This window comes from Aquila chrysaetos, chromosome 11 (genome assembly GCF_900496995.4).
Source record: "Aquila chrysaetos chrysaetos chromosome 11, bAquChr1.4, whole genome shotgun sequence".
Lineage (NCBI taxonomy): Eukaryota > Metazoa > Chordata > Aves > Accipitriformes > Accipitridae > Aquila > Aquila chrysaetos.
The window spans coordinates 17,336,285-17,350,224 of record NC_044014.1 but is presented as its reverse complement, the minus strand read 5'-3'; the positions used below and the strand labels follow the sequence as shown (position 1 = coordinate 17,350,224).

Below are 13,940 nucleotides of genomic sequence, written 5' to 3'. Positions count from 1 at the left end.
TCTATTAAACTGTTCTTATCTCAACCCACGGGTTTTACTTCTCTTCCAGATTTTCTCCCCCATCCCACTGGGTGGGGGGGAGTGAGTGAGCAGCTGCGTGGTGCTTAGTTGCTGGCTGGGGTTAAAGCACGACATAGTGGTACTGTTGTATCATTAGTTGTGTTGTGTCATCTTTGAATGACAGAGTTATTAAAATTGTCTTCAGAATACAGCATTGTTCAAAAGATTAGCTCTATAATTAAATTAAACAAAAATTTTGAAATGGCTCTTATCCTTAGATTATTTTCATATCCAGTAAAAAAATATACTAGCTTATTTTGATGTTGAATATAAGCCTTATTTTGGTGAATAAAACTAAAACAATAGCTGGAAGGAAAACATGGCTTCTCTTCTGTTCAATTTTTATCAAATACAACAATTTTAAAAGTGGTATTTCAGCAATATGGCCTTTCTCCTTCTTGGGAAATATGATAAATACTGAAACAAGAAATATGGGAATAGTGATTTACAGATAATATGCATGAAAGCAGCTGTTGCACACTATGTTCTTTTCAGGAACTTAGGGTACTGAGGCTACAAGCAGCCTTGTGAATATATGAGGATTGCAAAAACTTCATTATTCAATAATGAATCAAACTAATTACAGCACAATTTGAAAATGATCTAAAAATATACATTGGAAAAGGCAATTTTCTAGTCTTAACTTCCAATAACTAAAATAAGAAGCATTGATAATGATATGAGAGACATTAGTTAAACTTCCTGATGTCTGACCCTGCCCACATCAAAATATTCTGTCCTCCAAGCAAAGAATGCAACTAAGTATTTAAATTACAGCCAACTTCCCTGAGCATGGTATAGTAGATTTTTCAGCAATACTGTTGCCTTACTGTACCATGGTTCATCCAACTGGTGAAAACCTTACTTGCAGGGAGACATCACTTCCGCTTACTCTCCAAAGACAGAACTGTGTCTATTCTAATAGTAAAGCCTGAACTACAGAGATCTCCTCAGGGCTTCCAAGAATTCTGCCCTGTGGCATTTCCCATTTATTTCAACATATACAAACTACAGATGGTTGTTAAGGAAAAGGCAGATAATCCCTTGGGATAATCAGGCCTAAATTTAAACTTTACAGAGGTTTGGTATGTTCACTGTGGGAAGGAAAAATGGGCTTCCATGGATCAAGATTAGAGGAATTAATATTGAAGGGCATACCATAAAGAAGAAAACAACGGACTGTAATTGATTCTTTTCATCTGACCTCTTTCTCTCTCCCTCTCTCTCAATCATTGTTTGATACTAGAAGACATGAATTTGTGAGAGCCAGTGCTAATGAAAAATGCAGTAGAACTTAACTGCATTTCAGAGCTGCTGGTGTCAAGGGGGCAAGTAATGTCTGTGTCTGTCAGAATGTAAATTCAGTCACTTCATATGATTCACACTCAAGATCCAGAAAAGAACGTGGCCAAGAAAATGACATGACATATTTGGCAAACTTGATGTTTAATAGAGAATTTGTTATCATGGTCAAATTTTGATCCCCCATTACACTGCTATTATGCTGCAATAAATTATAGCCAACTTGTTATAACTGATAGGGAAATTTTTCTAGATCCCAAGAGTAACAAAGATCATTTCCTGAAGACCTTTTCAACCTCAGGAATATTAGAAACCATTAGTTCTTTTTATTCTAGGGTTTTTCTCTGGTAAAGGACATAATCATTCTTTAAAAAAATAAATATAAGAAGTCTTTAGTCTTTATAACTGAAGTGTTTTTAGTACCTCCATTGTGGTGCAAAATCATCATGTGCCAATTTTCAATGACATCATGACTATTGTTGTGTGCAACTCAAATTCAGGAAATAGCCTGCTTTATTGGTAACTTATTCAGTAAAAATTGCCACATCCTCAATTTATGATGGAAGTCACAACACTTCCAGCCAGGCTCTCTTGGGACCTGCAGTTAGGCAAATGCAGCAGTACATAGCAGTAGATCCATTTGTGCCCATGAGTTGGTTTCCAGCTTGTCAGAATTCAGATCAAGCATCCAAATGTTCATCCTGAGACAAGCAGTGTTAACATTGTAAGTCAAGCACTAAGCAGATGCCATGACCCCTGTGGTATCATGCAAGCCTGTAAAATCTCCTTACTGCAAGACAAGAGTTGCTCATCACAGGACTGGTTGACACAAAACAAAGGAGAGGGTTTTCCTGGATTTGAAAGTTTAGCATGGTTTCTCCTCTTTGCAGTGAAAGATTTAACATACTTCAGTGTCACAAAGACATTTAGCTACTGTTTAGCTGGATACTACCGATGAATGTTTAGGTAGCTGAGAGAAATGAGCCAGGGAATGACACTGAAGAGCTGCTGCCACATTTACAGGAGAGGGGGAGGATGCAAGTGGAGCACTATCGCATCTTGCACATCCATGTGATCAGGGTGTAGGTTGTTAGTCATTGCTACACCACAAACATAGCCCACACGGAAGACCCCTGTTGTTGCTGCTTCCAAGACATCACTCAGTACTCTGGAAGTGTATGGATGATATACAGAAACTTGCCCATATACAACCTGATACAGAATAGCAGGCACACACACACACACGCACGCACGCATGCACGCACGTACGCATCTGTTAGCAGATATTACAGTTCAACTGAACCACTTCAGTTCTCACCTACTATTTCTAGGTCTGTTCTCTGTGCAAGTTAAAGGACAGTTTCTATAAAGAGTTAAGACATTTCAAAATATATGAAATATGCAAACAGCTTTCTCATTCTAAAAAAGATTCTTAACTTTTAAAATTATTTAAAGTTGAAAACAATGAAAGAATGGAATTGAAGCCAGTGGTATTAACTATAGGTGCTCTGAGTGTGCTGCTGAAAACTGATTTAATTAGCCTGAGTTATGATGTTCCCAAAATTCTCTATGTTCATTTTTAATAGCCATAGTACTAAGCCTAGTACTTTGAATACAAAGGGAAGGACACACAATCCATTCCTAAATTGCTACTACAGCTAGATATACAATTTTTCTGAGGCACTGCATGAGGTACTTTTCCTAGAAACCCCAAAATTTTAGTAAGAACCTTTTAAAAAGCTTATCAAGATATATTACATAATAAACAAGACAAAGTTTAACAGAGACAGTGACATCACCTGTTATCCACTTTGCAGTTGATTCTGCAGCCTAACGTATGAACATTGGTGTTTTTTCATGACAGATATAGTATATTGGACTTTCTGTAATCTGAAGTTTGCCATATTAGTTATCTCGCAAGATGTTCGTTGAATAAAAGAGGATGGAGGAAATTAGGAGACGTATTTGTAGCTAACCCTGAGATAAAAGGTAACTTAATTATCTGTCTCCTTAACACCAATCTCTGGCTCAGCTGGCAGCTTATTTAATTTTATTTTAAATGTTTAAAGTGCAATTGTGCTCAGTAATTATCTTATTAAAAATGATAGTAGTCTAATTTTTTTTCTGTCTTTCTGGAAAGGAATGATTTTAACAGAATATCTTTCAGAAATATTTTATGCTTGGTCTGTGCTCCTGTCTGATCTGTATGTGCACAGAGCATCACATGAAATAAGCATGCACGTATCAGGTATAAAAACTAATACTACCTGTGCCTCAGCTTGGGCTGATAAGTTTTGTACATTGCAAGTAATAGCTGAATCTTGCATGCCCCTTTGTCTTTGCTGGCAAAATCTGACTTCAGATGAATCAGAAGTCAAACTCTGCCAGGTTTAACAAATGCCCACGGAGGATGAACATATAGAATTATTTATGTCTATTAAGAATACCAGAGAGTATATTTTACAGGAAGTAATTTCATTATCTATTGAAGTGCTAGGGTTCAGCATTTCAATACACAAAATTCAATGATGCATTAATTTGATCCACCTCACTAGCATCCAGGCACATTTAGTGAAAAATGCCAGAATTGTTACAGTTGGTTCCAGTCAAAGTGATAGGCCCCAAGAGCTTTAACTCTATAATTAACAGATAATAGATCCTGTATAATATATGTAATAAAATATATATAGTGTATAATGTTTAACATACATAATGTATTATATAATAAATGATTAATGTATAAAAAGAGGCAATATTCAAAATCGTATTGCCATGAAGAACAAGTTTCAGTAAAATTACACTGCAAAAAGATTTCAAGTTTGATCGCTGTATCTAGAACGGAGAAAACCAGTTTTATGTAATAGGATACATCTTGCCACAGCTCAAGGAAAGCTGGGAGGAAAAGATCAAGTGTACCTCATTTGTTTTACTTCTGCAGATGAACATGCAAATAGCAGGCAGAGAAACTGAAGCAAATGTTACATGCAAACGCCCTTTTCTACTGACAGGTGGGGTCTCCTTTTAGATATTTTGGTATTTATTTTCACTATTTCAGCTACTTCTAGAGTGGATCAAGCTCTTGAAAAAAATGTGGTGAGAGAATTTTTATAATTTTTTGGTAAATTCCATGTCATAGATTTGTGTATTGATTTTTGGCAGTAGTCCCACTTACTGACTCATGAAAGATATCCGTATGTCTCATACAGCAAGTACATATACAAGGAATACAAAACCACTCATATGTGAACTGGAAACCTAGTCTATCATATACATCCATTACCAGAAAAGACTGAAGGAGAACAGCAAAGTGTACAGCTCTTGCCAAGCACATTCATATATTTGTGTTCAACAAAACCTGAACACTAGTCAAACTAGGTCTATCAACAGGGATTACTGACAAACTACCTCTTGTTTAAAAGTGTCTTGCAGGCTGTATTATATGCTTCCTAGCACTGGTGGTCCTGACATACAAAAAAGCTTAACTCAATCTCCATTTGAACAAACTTTATATAATTTAGCTATCTACTAATGTCAAATGGAGACAAAAATTAACACTCCCTCACCCAAACCCACACCTGGACAAACTGCAATGTTCTCTCTTATGTACCTGAGGAACAGTATGTATAAAGGCTTGCATCAGCTTATAGATACAAGAACACTGTCTAGTTAAAACATTTCTTAGAAATGATTACACTGAAATATAAGCATCTTAAATGGATTTTATGGAAATATTATGATACAGAATAATTCTGATTTTAATTTTATTAAAACCAGGAAAGTTAAAATGCCCATAAAAATTATCATTATCATTCTAAAAGAACAAGAATTACTAATTATGAGTTTGGCATTTTCTTGCGTAAAGCAGTTTTTAATTTTCCATATCCTATGCCCATTTTCTACATGAAATGAAATTGATCCTTACTACTTTGAATCTAGTACTAACCATTATGAAATCATATTAGACATTTCGGTGCCTGTGTCTCTAGGACATATGGTGCCCTGAGTGAGAAAAATAACATAGAATCATTGTACTTAGCTATTAAACAATAACACTCATGTTCTCTCACAGCTAAAAGGAGGTTTATAATTTCTATTACTAAACTTAAAATATCTAATGTTTATTTTCACTGTCTGAGAACCTCAACGTGACTGGTACAACAAAGATTCTAATTAGAGTAATGTTTTCTGTAACCTGTCTATTGTTTTCCAACTCAAACAAGATTTGAATTTGAAGAACATATACTATGCTGGGTCTATGTAACCTGTAATAATTTTCTACCTTAATAGCCACACTGCAGCATTTGAAAATTGGCAGTTATTCATTTTGCCATGAGCTAGTAACTGAAAGAGTGAAATTCTCATCTGTGAAGAATGGTATAGTAAATCATGGATTAGCAAAGTTGGGCACTCTAAGTGAAAGTACATCCTCCTCTTTACACCTAATGTTCAATATGGCTCTTCACTATACAAATTTTATGTTAACTTCAATCAATTTCATCTCTAGAAAGAAAAGGTTTTAAAAAGCAGAAAACTAATCATGGTAATAAAGATTTCACTCAGCAGAATCAGAGCGCAAAACGCAATTCATCTTCCTACAGACTTTTAACAAGTTGTGACAACCTCATGCAGCCATCTATAAATGTTACTTAATAAACATTTTGTGTTCAAAATAATATAAGCTAAGTCTGTTTAAAAGAATACAGTAATCTGATTTTTTCACAGTAAAGCCATAAAAAATAGAATTCGTATTTCCTGTCCTTCACTATGAAACTGAGGTCTTTAGTCTAAATTGACCATTCAAGCTTTTCCATGATCTGTGGGGAAAGAGAGGCACCTCCATAAGACAATTCATCCTGTCCTCACACAAACATCCAAGACAGAGGGGAGGAATTTTCCTCTGGAATTTCCTCTCTGTCACAGTGTCCCTCCAAAATCTATACAGGGACACCTGATAACTTTGGCTAATACCTAACTTTTTGACAGCTAAAGTCAAAAAAGATGAACCCATCTTCTCATGCCTTTGGTTGTCAATCCTAGTATGTGGTAAGTTGTTTTTTTTTTCTATGCAGGCTGACTATTTTGGCTTGAAGTTTCAGCATCTCTTAGGCATCTCGTTAACATTCTTACTGCATTACACCTGCCATGCTGTCAGAGACAGGTTAGTTAGTCTGCTCGATCTAGAAAGCTGATGGGAAGTCCAGACTTTCGGTTGCTCCTGTAATAGCATTAGATCTCCGATGTGGAATGAGGAAGGTTGCTATCAGGTTACTAGGCAATCAATACAAGTGTGTGCAAGATTTACAGCAGAATAGATAAGGGTAAAGGGAGAGTCGTCGTAGCATAGTTTCTGATGATTAAATAATGCCTTAACCCAGAAGCAAGCCAGGTTTTTTTCCTCCATAAGAAACCAACAGAAACATTTGAATTGTTCCTGTTCAGATAAAGGTATCTGAACCTAGCCAATACCAGTTCTGCATGTTTCCATCTCCTGAGTAGAGTTAACTATTAGCATACAATAAATATTCAAATTTTTATATACACCAAAGTGACTCAGTTCTTTATGGATCCTATTTATAGTCTGTAAAAAGTAAAGAATACAGAAATAAAAGTGAGAGGTTATTTAAAATTTCTATCTTTTAGGAATACATAAAAAAATAAATATAGCTAATATTCCATACCTGAGTAGTGGTTGCTTTGGATAAGATGGTTGGTCACTGTTTTGGCATGGCTGAGGTTTTTTCGTGACTTGCTTATAAATATTCCTGGCAGTTACTCCAATCCATAGCATAGTAGAGAGTGTAGAATAATGTAGTACTATACCAACCTAAGAAAAGAGTGGACAGTTAGACAAGTCAGTAAATGGATCAGTAAAACAAGAGTTTTAGAAGAATCTTACTGCATAACTGTACAAGCAAACAGGGTTTTTAAACTTAATTTGTAAGTGCATCAATTTTGTCTTTCTCTCTGGTTATTTCTCACCAGGGAATACACTTCTAAAAAGCAGATAGAATCAGTTATTTAATCTATCATAGATAATATCTGTGATACCAGAAGGTATGTTACAAAACCAAAACTGTAAAGACATTTGTTTTCTAAGAATCTGATTAATGACAACTATTTACACCTGGATTTAAAGTGATGCAAAGGCTAGTTTGTATTGCAAGCCTCGTTAGCTTATCATGACAATGCAATTTAAAAATGAATGAGAGGTCAGCATTTTTGCTTGCTATTATGCTACTATTTCCTTTCATTTTTCAGGAATATCCTGCTGTAGTTTCCTCTCAGCTGCATATAGCCAAGGTTGACTTCTTGTAATGGGATCAGTGCTATTTGCCTAAAACCAGATTATTTTCAGACATATTTTAAGGAACTTATAAACTTGGCTATACAATTTTTAAAATTAAATGACAGATCTTGGCATCCTCCCTTAAAAGGAAATACAAACTCTCAATAGTGTTATTATCATTTTGTCTCCAAGAAACCGTTTTGTTTATCACTGAAAGTAAAATAAAGTACAAACACCTCTAAAATACTAACATCTTTGTTATGTTAGTAATTGTTATTCATTACTATGGAAACAGTAATTGGAATTTTATCCAATCTCCAGTGCTTTATTACATCAGCTAAGTCTCCATCTGATTATATAAAATGAGGTTACCTTTGAAGCAATAACCTGACATTTTGCAGTGAGAAGTAAAATATTGCTATAATTGGAAAGCATATAAATGTTTAAGGAATACAGAGAATTGCTGAATAAAGCTAACACAAATCTATTATAATGATTTATTTGAACCAGTGTTCATTTTTGCTCAACTTAAAATAATTGATGGGTAAAGCAAAAAACTCCATGAATTTTGTTTATATTTAGTAATCTAGCACAAAACTTGAAGATAGCAGCAAATACCATCAACAGAAAACCCTTTGTAATTTTCTCTGCGACTTGTCTGACAGATTAGAGAAGGGAATATAAAGCCTTCATAGCTGTTGTCGCTTGAGGTAAAAGAAGCAGAAATAAGAGAATGAGACAACTTTGTACCATCAGCTGGCAGACGTTGCCAGTTCAGTGGCTAGTGCTGTCTGGACTTAGTTCATATGCAGCTTGCAGCATTTCTGTAGGGACTCAGTGAATGTGACTATGAGCTGAGGGGGGAGTGAAAGAGTAAGGCAGGAGGAAGAAGAGGGTGAGAAGAAAGGGAGAGAAAAAGGAGGTGGGAACCATGAGAAAGAACTGGAAACATTCTAGGGATTTGGTTCATAACCTCTTTCTCATTTCACTATAGCACTGCTACTATATATTCTGTAATTATTCTATGCAAGTGTGCCAAAGAGTCTATAAGAATATGAACAGCAGGGATGAATTCCATGTGAGAAGGCACCTACATGTGAAATTTGGCAACATATATGGCCATATATACAGAATAATCAGCCACTTAAGTGAAGAATGAGATTCCTAAAAATAGTCCAATAAAACAATTTTAATGAAATTTTAAGGAGGCAACTGAACTGAAAACATCATTGCTATGCCACACCTTAGTCACGTTACTTTTCTTCACAGTGTGCTGATACTTCAGCAACTTAGTTCCTTCTGATACATGGACAAATCAAACAAACGTGGACAAGAGACAGAATTGTTATCATCTTCTGTTCTAACTCTTTAATAATATGCCTCTTTCTCTCTCTCAAAAAAAAAAATATCAATTTGCATTTCTTGCTTAAAGGAAAAGAGGATATATTCTGATGATACAGGACATCCTCATGACTGACAGATTTGAAGGACAATGGTGACAATCTGGAGATAAAACATATATAACACAACAAAAATGTGGAATTTGGAAGGGTGTACTGGGCTGTTATGCTAAATTGCAAAGGAAAGGGTACCCTTTGCTCTGTGTCATGATGATTTTCTTTCTCACTTCTCATCACAAAATATGCTTTCTGGACTAGAATTTTGCTCTTATTCATCCACTAATAATAATCAGTAAAGAAATGTTTGTCACACCTCATCTTGAAAATTGTGTTTCAAAGTGGTGGGCTTTGCTCTCTGCCTCTTCCTTCTCCATATTTCCGCACTGACATCAGTCATGCATGGAGATGCATTTTCCTCACTGTTGCACTTAGGGGCTGTGGCTGCATGCTCTTTTGTCCCCTTCAGTGGGACCACCTCTTCCTAGCTCTCTTAAGCTAGGAAGACATCTAAGCCCTATCCTAGAAATACACAAGATACCAACTCATGACATGGAAGGGGAAGACAAGGCTCAACAGAAAGGGAAACAGGACAAAGATAGTTTTGTTCAGTAAACTCTCACTTAACTCTGTTGGCAAATGTAAACCTTAGGTTTATGCAACAAAGGTGCAGGGAACAAATTTATCTGTGTATATCTTGTTACTGGATTTGTGCCTCTGTAAAGCTTAAAAGGCCAATAAACAGACATAAATTAAATACCCAAGCGTACACTTAAAACTATTTTCACTATAACCAGAACTTTTGTATTTCACATAGAATCATGTGGGAAGCATCAAGTTTTCCACACAGAACAAAGGATTATGATTGAATATACGAAAGTGATGACCTGTATTCGTAAGAAGGTTTTCCACTGACAGGCCAAATGGTACAGAAAGAACTGTCAGGACACATGCATTGAAGACAGCACTGCACCTAAAGCTATTTAATAACCAGTTATATGGTGAAAATTTTCTTGTTTCCTTGGAGTCATTTTTCCATGTCCTGTATTCTTAGAACTCTTATCTTTGGGAATAAGCACCAGCCTACTGAATAGAAGATTACGCTTTTCTACAGTAAGAAGATGGTGTCTGTATGTGCCTCTTCAATAAATTTCAGTACCTTAGAGGTAACTTAAGTTCCATACCATGCAGTTACCATGGTAATGACCAGAATACACATTTATGCAAAGCATTTTGGCACAAAAAGCTCTCTTGATCAGCTTTAACTTGCACATGAATTTCTTTGTTTTACCCTAGTTTTTAATTTAATTTCTTTTTTTCAAAGGTAATCATATTTCAGATAAGATTGTCCTTCTTCAGCCAGTTCTATTTAAAGGAGGATATGGATATGCACTGACATTCCAATTACACTGCTAATCCTGCACTGAAAGTGATTCTTTTCAGTGAGATGAAGGGATTCAGGAATTTCTCTGCGGTCTATAACATCACTGGGTGTGAATATTTAATGATCTTAAAACATTTAGCCTTAGAACAACCCTATGCTCCCTTCACAGGTAGAAAATTTAGAGCAAGTTGAGACCCACAAATCAGGTACCTGAAACCAGGAAGGACAATCTTCAGCATGCACATCTAACTCCATAGTGTGCAAAGTCTTTAGCCATCATAGGTTGGTGCTAGTAAAGTTTCCAGCCACCTAAAGTCTTGCTTATGCATATGACTAGCTCTGTTCCTGTCTCAGCAGAGCTGAACAATGCAGCACCTTTCTCACCAAAGACTACTCAAGAGCTCTTAAATGGCATTCGTTGCTTGAGACACCCTAACTGGCAAACTTGATCACAGTACATTAATTTTACACCCATTCTTTCAAAATCAAAAATATATAGCTAGAGCAGAAAGAACTGCTCTTTTCCTCCTCTTTCTATAATATTTTTGTACCTACAGCCCCTACCCAAGATGTGGTGCATAGCTCTAGGACCTCCTTAGTTTAACAGGATTCAAATCCAAATTTCGGACTTCCAACGGTCGTAGTCTAACTTCTAGGCTACTGGCTAGTACAGAACAGGCTTTGCCTTTCTTGCTGAAGAATTACTGCCCTACAGAAAGGAATTCACAAGCAGCTTCACGTATGACACTCATAAGGGAGAATGAAGATCTGAGCCTTACCAAGTCTTACATGGAAGCTTTTATTTCATTAACCGCATAGGAGGTGCTGGGAGATGTGATCCAAGTGATCATGCCACTCAGTGACTGGCCCCTGGGATATGATTCTGTCTCACTCCCTAACTTTTCTGTCTGCTGGTTCTTGTGCCTCTAAGCCTATTCTTCACGCTTCAACATGCTGAACTGACGATTTCATCCCCTAGCATCCATAGCCTCATGGCTATCATACTCTCCTGGAAAGTAGGGGCCATAAGACTGAAATTTTTCAGACTGAGGGTACAGAACCAATGCCTCCCACACATGGGGAGTGGCCCAGCTACAGTTGTGTCTCCTTCTGTCTCATTCCTTACATGAAAGGAATAAGCCTCCTTCTGCCCTTTAAAGGAAAGAAATCTGAGACCCTAACTCTGGGAGATGGAAGGGGCTGATTACATCGTTCCCTGGCTCACACAAACACCTTTCTGGCTAGTGTACTGGCTCTGATTAATCCTATTCTGCTGTTCCTAACACAACTTCTGCCTTGCATGAATGATTTTGCCATAAACTCAAGACTCTGGATTCTACATCAACAGCCAGCATTCAGTGACACCCAGAATCAGATTTGTGGGTAATCTAAACAGTCTGTAGATACAACCTCATTCACACAGGAAATCTGTGAAGAAGCAATCCACTCTTCCAGATCAGCACTCTAACATCAGTTTTCTTTATAAATCATAAAGACTGCATAGCACATACACAAGTGAGACTGTCTATACAAAATCATCTCTGAAATAGGTATGCAGGTTTAAAAGGGAGTTTTAGATTTTTAGATTCCAGATAAAAATAAATATCTTACCTTCTCTGAAAACACATTTTTTTGTGTAATTACTTTGCCTTAAAGGGGATATGAAGGTTCTTCCAGCTATCTATCACAGAAAATGGGTCCATTTCCATAGCAATATCTCCTGCTGCTTAAAATTAGCCTGGGACACCTCATTTAGAGGGAGAAGGTGATCCAAATGAAGTTATTTTAGAACCACCCTTTTTGGTTAATTATGAAGGCTAAAAATTAACTCAGTCTATTATTTCACTTGAGTAAGGATGTTTCAGTGAAATTTGTTTGTGAAAGTTTTAGGGATAATTACAATAAGAAAGATGGAGGTTCACTGGCTTTGACACCACATTTCAGTGATTAGGTCAGAAAATGCTTGCACTTGGAATATTCCCCTAGGCACTCAGGAAACAAAGTGCAAATTACATTGCTGGAGGGTAAGGCTGTGTTTTGAATTGTCGCAGATGAAAAGATACCTGTGCTATAGCAACACTAATGGTGTTACACATGGAGTATAACTAATATTTTAGTGCTGCTTGAAGCAGTAATATTTTCACAAATATATTTTTAAACCCTAATACCAGGTTTTTTTCCAGAACTGAAAAAAAAAAAAAAGAAAAAAAGGAGAAAGAGACAAAAACTTAGACTTGAGGGACACACAAGCCCAAACCAGCTATATAAATATACCTTTCATTAGGCTGAGTAATTTAAAGAATTGCTATATTCCATTTACAGGAGAAAAGGAGTGCTGTTCACCCCCCCACTGCTTATACAAGCTACAGGAAATGTTCAAATATGTGAGCTTTCTGGGAAACCCATTAGTAGGTCTGACCTCCCTGCCTCCTAGCTTTGGTACCCTGAATATTAATTCACAGAGTAATCCTCTCAGGGTTATCACAGGAGGAGACAGGCAGTGGGACTCACAGAATTTTGAAAAACGGTGCTGTCAGTAGGCAAGAAAGGGTCTGTGGTGGGGTACAATGTTCTGGGAATGAACATTTGTTCAGCCTCTATTACCAGCACCTGTTAGCTCTACCTAATTATATCAGACAATTTCTACCAGGAACCAGAGGACTGTGTGTGTCTTGTGTGTCCTGTATCTTTCCTGTATTTTAACTGCTGATGATACTGTCTGTTGAGGTAGCATGGTGTCAGGTAAATAAATAACTTTATGAAACTGATTAGAAGGCATATGTGAATGGATCCATTCAGTTTCTGTAAGTGTGTGTGTTTCTCAGCAGCTCAGGATCTGGCTCTATACCATAGCAAGAAACAGCTGTCACTGATAATGCATATTATGAAGATACCCCTGTAGTTTACATATTACTCATAACAGATTATTAATAACTCATTTATCTCAATCAATTTTTCATTATTGCTATTAATACTGCATTGTTACCATGCAATCTGTAAAGTAAATGACCAGACAATGACTGTAACAGCAGATGGTTATTTGTGATCATGTAATTACATGGCCATGACTGCCCTACAAACTAATCTGCTACCCTCACTTGCAAACTGCAGATAAAGACAATGGTAATATGGTGATATTTCAATTTGCTAGAACTCACAAATTAATTATGACACTATACACTAGATATTGTGAGATACTTAGAATAATCTAGTAGACAACTGTGTCATTTAAATGAATACCATGTAATATACATAGGTAGACTTTGCATGTAGAATGTTACAGGTGCTTAGAGATCTACATGTGCTGTTTATTGATGGTCATGGACAAATATACAGAAAAGGCTTCCAAAGCATCTCACTGAAAATTAGAGTGATGACTCTTACACTAGTTATGCAAGTTTGGCAGTGACTCTGCTGTTGGCTGGTGCCTCTTGCTGTTTACACCCATTCAAGCCAATCAGAAGAACCAGATTAGTGAGAGGCAAAGTATCTGGGAGACTGTTGGCTTAAT

At 36.5% G+C, this 13,940-nt stretch overlaps 1 protein-coding gene across 1 annotated transcript in view; it reads right to left on the bottom strand.

The window, feature by feature from the left end:
- The window catches only part of LOC115348192 (adhesion G protein-coupled receptor A3-like), a 290,759-nt gene that overhangs the window by 29,062 nt on the left and 247,757 nt on the right, over nucleotides 1-13,940 (bottom strand). The window contains exon 17 of the mRNA XM_030030491.2: nucleotides 7,041-7,186. Within this exon, the coding sequence (XP_029886351.1) occupies nucleotides 7,041-7,186 (146 nt within the window). The remainder of the gene's footprint in view (nucleotides 1-7,040; nucleotides 7,187-13,940) is intronic.